The sequence below is a fragment of the Buceros rhinoceros genome, unplaced genomic scaffold (genome assembly GCF_000710305.1).
Source record: "Buceros rhinoceros silvestris isolate BGI_N320 unplaced genomic scaffold, ASM71030v1 scaffold3495, whole genome shotgun sequence".
Classification (NCBI taxonomy): domain Eukaryota; kingdom Metazoa; phylum Chordata; class Aves; order Bucerotiformes; family Bucerotidae; genus Buceros; species Buceros rhinoceros.
The window spans coordinates 35,905-45,827 of NW_010412138.1; the positions used below are offsets into that span (position 1 = coordinate 35,905).

Below are 9,923 nucleotides of genomic sequence, written 5' to 3' on the forward strand. Positions count from 1 at the left end.
ACTGGATTTCAGAGACACGAGTCCTCTTTTTCTGGCTGCAGTTGGTGGATGGCCCTTCGCCTGCTCCTCAAAACGGCCACGGCTGGAAAGCAACAACCATTGCACCAGGGGTGAGCCCAGCGCAGGAAGGAGGAGCTGACCCTTCGGCTTTGTGCTCGGCCCTCCCAAGCTTTCTGCTTCCACTCTTGGCTCAGAGCTCTAAGCCTTTGTTTCCTTCAAGTCTTTTGCAGAGAAAGAGCAATGGGGGACTTTGAAGCAGTTTTCCCCACCTTTTGCAGATATGGACTCACAGGACTTAGCCTGACTAGTTTAAACTCACAGTCAAGAAGACTTTGAAGCCACAGACTCCATAAGATACAGAAAAGAGGCCAAAATGCACTAGCAAACACGGGTCTCTTCACATGCTATGTCAGCGAAAGAGGCAACTACGAAGCAGTAACCACCCACGGGCTGACGCAGCGTGAGCGGTGTTACACAGAAGCAATGCCAAACCTCTCACCTGCGGTCAGAGCTGCTGTGGGTACTTGGGCTGGAGCCTCGATGGCAAGAAGACAAGCAGAAAAGACATATAAGTAGCTATCACATGTTTATGGGTCAGTCACGTCACACTGGGGGCTAACTCAGACCAAAGCAGCACATCCCAGGCGCAGAACAGGCTTCTCCCAGTACCTAAGTGGAGCCCAAAGGACATCTGGGAGCATCACACGAGCATGAGCTGACATTTGGCTGGCAGCATCGTGAGCTGGAGCTGAACGATTTGAAGTTAAGCACCAAGGATGGTATCAGTGGTGGTGGAGGGGATTGTCAGGTGCGTACCTGCCCAGTAAGCCTCAAGCATGCTCTTCGGCTGGCTGAGCACGTGTGGACTCGTTACAGCACTGCCAGTCACCCTGCTAGGCCAACACAGTAACTCAGCATAGAAATGACTGTTCGCAGGAATCCAAACAGCACCTTCGGCTGCGGCTCCGAGCAGGAAGCCATCACACCGGGCTACCGAGAACGCTGTGCGCCGCAGAACGCTTCACTGCTGCAAAACACTACCTGCGAGAAGGGCACCAGCCAGTCCCAGTTAGAAAACAGGCCCAATGATTTCTCTCCTCATGGTCTCAATTATCCGCAGAGTTACTACAATGGAAAGAATTTCTAGATTCGGCATTGACTTGTCCCCATTTGTAACGCGTGTTTACTTTTAGCACGTTATTTAGCTTGGCCGTGGAAAACAAAACACTCAGCTTCAGTTCCCTGTTCTCGTCCGCTTGCCCAGGGCTGTTGTACTTGGCTCGTAAAGGCTTTATGGAAATGTTTAAATTGAAACAAAAAGACTGTTTTCATTTCAAATTAAAGAAATAATACAACAGCCCTAGTTGGTTTTGTGAACTCTTCAGGAATGATGAAACCAAACTGCCCTGCTGCCCTCAGCTGCAGATCTAAGATATCTGATGGCTTCCCCCTAAATCTGAACGATAAATTATCGTTACTCTGACTCAACTAAACACCAAAAAGGAATGCAACTTAGGAAAATGTTTTCTTCATGAGGAGTTTGCCCTCTTAAGCGCAGTGCCCAGCTAATGAAGTATGGCTTTCCTCAGGGCTGAGAGATGCTTGCAGAGGGGAGGGAATCAGTGGGATTCACTGTGGACCTTGCCTGCGGGAGAATTGATTGCAACCTCCTTTCCTGAGAGCTGGGACAAGAGAGGCTGGTAGTGCCGCTGAAGATGGTATGTGAATCTGTGTGCAGGCAGGAAAGAGCAATAGCCTGGTATCCAGACCTCCCCGAGCAGAACTTGTATCAAACACCAAAGCGAGAGCCATGAGGATCAAATCACTGATCCTCCAGGGCGCAGGGAGCGTGTGTGGGCAGCTCCCTCCCGCTCTGGGACACACATCAGCAACAGGCCTTTCTTCTCCAACATGTAACCCACTGAAAATACTGGGGTCCGAAAGCGCAAAGGCTTTAAACAGAGCGCAAAGTCAGACCAGACGGCTCAGTGCTGACAGAACATCTATCGTAGACACTCTAGATGTAAATTTGCAACAACGGCACCGTTCTCCTTATTTAGCGAGTGTCTGGACTGACACGCCTGAGCCAAATCCACTGAACCCAGCAAGAGCCGCTCTGTTCCCCTAAGCCCACCTGTGACCGACGGGGATGGTTGGAGGCAGATACTCACCCCTCCTGCAGGTATATGGCCTGGCCACCACGCGATAGCTGGCTCTCTCATGCCACCTTCAAAGGTGGTTTGTTTGCCACACAGAAAAGGACCGTTGCTTCCTCCTAGAGAGAAGAAAGAAGCCTTAAACCCCACGGTATACCAATATAATTCAAAGGGATGCTGTCAACTAGGACACTTTCAGGCTAGTTTTCAATGAGTTTCCATTTCTGCATGGATGCTGCTTTAAATAACATGTCCAGCGTTGCTTTGCTTGGTTGGTTTTATTGTTTTTGTTTGGTTTGGTTGTTTCATTTGTTTGTTATGTTGTTTGTTTTTTTTTTTAAATAGCCCTTTCCAATGGAATTTTAGGAGTGTCTTTTCAGTACAGGGAAAAAGTGACGGTTAAACACAACTTGCTATCAACAAACCAAAGAAGAAAAACACAAAAAAAAAAACCCAAAAAAGAAAATACTTCCCTGGCATTTTTCTTCCCTTTAAGGATGTTAAAGGCTATTTGTAACTAACAGAAATCTGACACTTTCAGGCAGAAATAGTCTTTTTTTCATAATTCTTTTAAAGTACCAGAGCAGTATTAGGTGCAGATAGGAAAGTGAGAAAAATAATCATGTATTCCCTGAGAGTTCCCTCCCAGAGACAGCAAGTGCTGGGCAGCAATGTCCAGGGTTTTAACCCAGCCTCGTAGCTGTTTGCTGAGGAACAAACAGCGGCCGATTCGAGGTCACACAAAGTCAAACCCTGTGGTTCAGCTGAAATCAGAAGTCAGGATACTCCCTGCTCTGTGGTCCAATAACCACGAGACAGCCTGCCTCCAAACAGAAGAGTGGGTTAGAAAATCAATCTGAAAATGACTCCGTTTGAGAGAAGCAATCGTTCAAACTAAAGAAAACTCATGAAGGAATAAAAAACCTTTCTCTTCTTGATGTTTTTCATGAGAGCTAAAGAAGGAAGGACTCTTGAACTCTGCAGTTACTCAGAAAGCTCAAATATTCATCTGGCAGATGGAGGGTAAACACCCTGCTATGTTATTGTGCCTGGTCTTGAATAAATTTTTAAAAATTCCCCTCTGAGAGCAGAGCATCAAGTGGGAATGGGCACAGGTGAACAGCCGCATGGGGTTAGGCCAAGGATTCCTCCTCCAGCTGCGACCAGCAGTGGTCTCGAAACACAAACGCTCTGCCTTTTGAGGCTTCTCCTGACTGCAGACAGAAAATCCCCAGCTACAGGTCTCCTCCCGCTTATCCTTGATTTTGCAGCGCCAGCCCGGGTTTGCTGATCTAAGACTCACCTTGTTTAGGAGCTGAAATGAGCGCGGCCCCGTTATCGGAGGTGAAGAACACGAACGTGTTCTCACTGATGCCCAGCTTCTGCAGATGTCTGAGGATTTTTCCCACACTGTCATCAATTTCTCGCACAGCGTCCCCATAGCTGAGGCAAAAACAGAGCAAAACCATGAAAGGCAGCAGAAGAGGAGATGTGTCACACAGCATCATGCACCGCCATCAGCCATGGTGCTTTCTTTACGCAATGGTTATAAAGTTTTCTACTGTGATTGCAAAACCCCTGTCTCGTACCTGCAGAGAACAACCTCTCCTGGGTATTAAGAGCCAGGATTTGTTCAGAGGGGAGTTGCTCCTGGACAGAGACCAGCAACTGATATAAATTTAGCTATAAAGTTCTCAAATATAGGCAAAGCCACTTTGCAGAGACTTGAAGCTAATAACCTAGTTTTGCTTATGGAGCTGCTTTGAAGCTGCACTCTGAGAAGCTCCCAATATCCACAGAGCTCTTCGCCTCCCGTAAATTGTGTTTTTCATGCTTTTCTACTTGCTGGTCTGATTTACAGGCTTTTAAAAGAGGCACTAATCATACAAAAGCCCTCCAAAAAATCATCTGCACCACATACGGCACTTCATTACTCACCCAACTGGCAAAGATGCTCAGGCTCCCCCTTCTCCCCCGTTTCAGTCACATGATCTTCATTTCAGATTATAGCAAAATTATTGAAGAACAATCCAAGCAAGGTCCTCACTAAATCATGTATTTCAGCACACACACACACTCTCTGGAGAAACGATCTGTGGACTTGGAGCTAACCAACATCGCTTAGGTTTTCTATTTCTGCAGCATGAGGTATTAATTAAAAAAAAAACAAAACCAAACCAACAAAACCAACACCACAAAACCGAGACTTACAGTCCTCGCTGACTAGTGCCCAGGAACTGTTTGGAGGCATAAACAGGAGCGTGGGTAGCATCAATGGCCCAGTATAAAAAGAACGGCTGCTGGCTGGCCTGCTGCTTGCTAATAAAATCGAGAGCTTCCTGTAAACAGCAATAAAAAGCAATTTAATGGAATCATCTTCTGCCATCAAAATCTCTCCAAAAAAAGAAGCGTAAAGTCACCGCGGCCTAGGAACCGGTATTAAAATAGTACCTGCAGGTAGATCTGAGTCAAGTTGGCTTCACCCGTCTTCAGATCAATTTTAAAATCTTCGTAATATCTTACAACAAAATGAAGCAGAGAAAAAAAAAAATCAATCCTAAGGAACATACAACAGAAAAAGGCTTTTCCCCCCACCTTTTACTTGTACGTCACTATATTTCTTCTGATGGGAGAAAGCAGTGAAACAGCTAGATCCAAATTAACGAGGACTGCAAGTTTTGGACCAACCTGAGCCACCGACTTTTGACCGTTAAGTCATTAGAATAGAGGTTAAGTGACTAGAACAGAATGCTTAAAGCTCTCACCCTGCTACTCCCTCAGTAAAGAGCTGTTTGAAATGTGCTTAGAACCGGCAGAAGCACACAACAAGGTCCAGGGAGGTAGGACAACCCTGGAATCAGAACTTGGGCTGCTCTGGAAACGTTACGGTAAGGCACCGAGTGAGCAAAGGAGGGCGGGGGCAGTCCTCCGCAAATGACAGCGAGTAAAATCGGATGGCAGCAGACTCCAAAGCAAATGGACAAGGCCAGCACAGACCGCGGGCCTGCAGCACTTACGCAAACAGACAAAAGGTTATTGCAAACAGGAAGAGCAGGAATAAAGAGGCCTTTCAGGGCAGAAGGGAACCAGCTTCCAAGAGAAGTAGAGGAGTGAAATCATCACAGGAAGCTTTTAGGGAGCAGCAGAATAAGCAAACTTCTCTGGCAGGGAGGCACCAGAGCAGCCTCATCCCTAGAAGGTCCACACACAACCTGAAGGGTGGCCTGATTCAGACCTTTAGTACTCAAACATCAGGCTTCGTATGTAATGAACTTCAGCTTTCACTTGAGCTGGTGAGGTAGAGATGAGGAAGAAGGGATTCCTACAAAAAGCGGTTTAGGAATTTAGAAGGAAGTTTAGTACTCAACTACCACGCCTGGTCTCTGAGGGGCATCAGTACCACAGAAGTAGCTCTGTATTGTCTGAGCTTTAACTGGAAAAGTGCCACAATCACAACTGAGAAGCAACAGGCACTGTCAGGCAACAGTGTGCGAGTGAGTGCCCTTTGCTGCCAGCACTGCCTTCAAACCTCCTCTCGCCCCAGGCAGGACTATCCTCGCTCCCTCTCCTGGATGTTGAATTCCCATTCCTCTTGCCAGGTCATCTATACCTCCCTGTTTCTGCCTGCCTTCTGCGTTTTCTGGCAAGGCTTTTTCTCTTCAGTCTGTCTCAGCTCCAACAGAAACCACCACCCAGGACAACCTCAGACTCGAAGGAAAGTCGTGTTCACAGAATCACTTGGTCTGAAGAGCCCTTTCAGCTCATGGAGTCCCCTGTTCCTCAGCACTGCCAGGTCCCCCCTGACCCCTGTCCCTCAGCAGCACCTCCACACGGCTGGGAAACCCCTCCAGGGATGGGGACTCCACCACTGCCCTGGGCAGCCTGAGACACGCCTGCACAACCCCAACGGGACAGAAATTCTTCCTCAGCGACAACCTCAACCTCCCCTGCAACAACTGGAGGATGGGTCCTCTCGTCCTGTTGCTTGTTCCTGGGGAGCAGAGACCGACCCCCACCTCGCTCCAGCCTCCTGTCAGGGAGTTTTCAGAGCCAGAAGGTCTCCCCGGAGCCTCCTTTGCTCCAGGCTCAACCCCCCCAGCTGCCTCAGCTGCTCCTCAGCGCATTGTGCTCCAGACCCTGCTCCAGCTCCATTGCCCTTCTCTGGAAGCCCTCCAGCCCACTCCCCTGGGAGTGAGGGGACAAAACTGGACACAAAGAAGTATGAGGGCAAAGAAAGAGATAAGATTCTGGTCAAGAAACACAAACAGGTTTAGAGAAGAGACAAGACTAGTTCACGGAAGTGATGTCAGTGGCTACCCAAGATCTGGACACAACCTCTTGTTTAGGAAGGTGGGGAACCACATGAAAGAAAGACCATTTCATGTCTATTTTCTCATCCCCTTTCTATAAGCATTTGCTACCAGGGGCCACTGCAGGTTTTGCGAACCCCTCTTCAGTGAAATGTGTTTGCCACGCTAGTGCTTATCTTCCAACACTGGAATGTCAGCAGGGAAAGCAACGAAAATAACATTAGCAGGCGAGTAGCTGAATTACCTGCCAACCATTTCCCAGTCCCGATACACAGGGATGTTAGGGAGAGCTCTGTTATCGAAAGGTCCAAAATGGCAGTTTGGGGACCCAAACCACTCATCGAACCCGTGCTTCAGGGGGTGGAACTGGGGCCTGTGACCCAGATGCCTGAGAACCAAAGAAACAGAGGAGTTAAAATTCTGCTGCAAAGAAGCAAATAATCATCTCATCAGAGCGGCATGCAAGAAAACAATCTTTGCCTTACAAGAAAAACTTCAAGCATTTTAATCAAATAAATGACTGCAGAGCTTCATCCTGATCTTTCTCATACTTGTGGCGAAGGCAGCCATGCAGACTCACTCCAGCATGTCCTGATGTCCCAGTCCAGTCTACTGTCCTGCCATTACTTCCCATTATTTCCTTCCGTTGGGGTCTTCTCTCATGCCTTCTCGATGATCTGTGCTGATCATCGAGATGCACGTAATGTTTTAATTCCGGATTCTGATCTATGAGAAGTCACTTTTATACTTTAATATCGCTAAGCTGTAAAAACATCGTGAAATGTGCCATTATATCTGCATCCCCCTTACGGACTAGTTGTGCTGCCAAAATGGTACCGAGAGGCCTGAACGTAAATCGGTTCTTTACGTGCACATGGGATCACAGACCAGGTTTAGCTGCTCCCGGTGAAGCTCCGTCCTACCAGACAGCTTGAAAACGCTCTGTGTTCCACTTTGAGATGAAGCTCCTCTCTAATCTCCAACTTCTACGCTGCAAGTTCTATATTTCCTTCATTTATACCATCTTGCAGACACCGAATGCCCAACTCTCCCCATCTCTAAAGGAGATATTTGCAGCTAAATGTTTATTTAACCCTTCCATCTCCACTCCCAAGCCGGCAGCTGCAACCAGCCCGTTTTGTGCCACCACCCTCTGCACACTTGCTGAACTCAAAGGGCAGAAAATGCATTACTTGAAGTAAAAAGACCCATGGCATTATGCTGAGCCATTCCAAAATGAGCGATAACTACAGAAAATAATCATCGTTCCAGCTTGATCATATCTTGAGGGTGTAACTAAACTGCAAGTCTGACCTGCAGGATTCCACCCTTTCCTCGATATATACGTGATAATACAAAGCTACTCCTGGCTGCTTCTACAACAGTGGACATGAAAAAATAGTTTCTTCCAGGCAAGACCAAAAAGAACTTACAGAGGAAGTTGAAAAAGGCATCAAATAATTACTGAGAGGCAGATGATTTCCTCCCTCTCACAACATAAAAAAATAGATATTTAATGAAACACAGTGAATTCTGAAATGTCATGGAAAATGCTTGACTTGCAAATGTATAATTAAAGTGTGGAACTCACTGTCACGGGATGCCCTGAAGAGTTTTTAAAAGGAAAGTTGAAGAGATATAAAAATCCTCCGCTGCAAAACTTACAAATCTCTAAAAGCCCTAAAATTCTACACGTGGCTTGGAGGAGCCTCCAGTTTAACTACTGTGCTGGAGCTGTGTCCAAAAGGCAGTGGCTGCTGCTGCCCCCTTGTCCTGTCCGGGTCCTTGGGTGCGCCACGACAGCGCTGGCACATTCAGGCTGACTCCGCTCCTCACCGGCAGCTGCAGCTGCTTCCAGATCTGCTGTTTTCCAAACGAGTGCCTGGAACCAATCTGCATTTGTGCTGCTCATTTCTTTTCCCTGGGTGTATGAATTTACATTTATTAGCGCTGAACTGCATCTTGCTGCCTTCAGCCTGCTGATCTGATTCTTCACGGCCACTCCGCTGTTTGGGTTTGTGGTAATAAATAATTCACTCTCTTTGGTTAGTTTGCTTTCTCTAACTTATTAATGAATCTGGTAGATAAATTGTAGCCCATTACTTTCCTAAACAGCATCCCCCGACACTGCTCCTGTCCGAAGCTGCTTCGTTAACAATTTCTGTTAACCAGCAGCTCTCCTCCAATGTCTACATCATTCTGAAGTTGTTATTTACACATTTATTTATTCCAGCACTGTTCCAAACCGTGAATCCACTGCTCAGAGATCCCCAGGCCCTGCGGGATTCCATCACAGCCCACAAGTGTATTTGAAATTCAAATGGTACAAAAGCACCAGTTTCAACTGGTGATTCCGCCGTGTTTGTTTGATCTGAATATCTTCAGGGCTTTTCCCTCCCGCTTCTTCGCAGCCATTGCAGAATGGTTTTCAGAAGTTCTCTTGTATCCTCTACAAAGATGATACTGTACTTTCATGAAGGGCCATGAAATCAAAGGATAATTTTCACAGAGCACCGCATCAGCCCTCCAGGTCTCTCAAAACACCTGGTATCAACCATCCCACTCAAGCCTGGCCCCACCTGCCCTGACCTTCTACACTCAACATCAATCTTCAGCGTATACACACGCATAACCTCCCACTTGCTCTTTGTACGAAGATACATGTAGGTACTTGCAATGGTAATGTTCAGTTCAGACATAGATGACAGCAGCGGGGGGAAGAACCACCCCAGATTTCACAAGTCGAACATCTGAGCTTCAGAACCGTTTTTTTCCCTGGTTGTTCTGCTGCTCCTTCGCACTCCATCCACACACATACTGAAATCTCCAAGCGAGAGATCTTAAAATAAGTTACCATTTGCCAATGATCTTGTTGACGTAGCCAGCTTTCTTCAGCAGCTCTGGAAGCAGTAATTCAGAATCTGGGATTCCTCCTACTATATCCTGTGGCGTGTACGCTGCGTAAAACATACAAAAAAACCTTTTGGACTCTGACAAATATTCGAGTGAACAGCTCATGGCCACCCATAATTAGAAGCATCATTATGGATCAGAAAAAGCAATTAGTTTGAAGTCCCAGCAATATCTGTCGCTCCCTGGAAGCTCTCCCAGGCCATGAGATGAAGAGAACAAGTTGATTCAGGGTGATTGAAGGGAGATCTCAACCCACTTGCCCACTAATATTAAAGGGGCTGCCCTCACTGAACGAAGGCCCCTTGAAAGGGGGGGGGCAAAGGAAAGCAGGTGTCTAAGCTGTGTCCTGGAGCTGCCTTCACTCTTGCCAATTTGCTTTCTATTTTCTAAAAGGAAGGCATTTTTTCCCTAAACCAAACCTGCTCAGACTGTAAAAGCTGAACGAAATGTATTGTCTCAGTCCACAGTTCTCTGGCCCTTGAGAACCTGGTGTGACGTGGGTTAGGATGGAGGTAGCCCCGCATGCCTGCTGACGCCCAGCAGG

The 9,923-nt window shown here is 47.1% G+C and overlaps 1 protein-coding gene across 1 annotated transcript in view; it reads right to left on the reverse strand.

Annotated features, from left to right (window-relative positions):
• GALNS (galactosamine (N-acetyl)-6-sulfatase) overlaps window positions 1–9,923 on the reverse strand; it is a 40,399-nt gene that overhangs the window by 27,685 nt on the left and 2,791 nt on the right. Inside the window, exons 3-8 of the mRNA XM_010136258.1 lie at window positions 9,321–9,423; window positions 6,711–6,854; window positions 4,608–4,674; window positions 4,368–4,495; window positions 3,460–3,599; window positions 2,172–2,275 (exon numbers count right to left, since the gene is read on the reverse strand). Of these exons, the coding sequence (XP_010134560.1) occupies window positions 2,172–2,275; window positions 3,460–3,599; window positions 4,368–4,495; window positions 4,608–4,674; window positions 6,711–6,854; window positions 9,321–9,423 (686 nt within the window). The remainder of the gene's footprint in view (window positions 1–2,171; window positions 2,276–3,459; window positions 3,600–4,367; window positions 4,496–4,607; window positions 4,675–6,710; window positions 6,855–9,320; window positions 9,424–9,923) is intronic.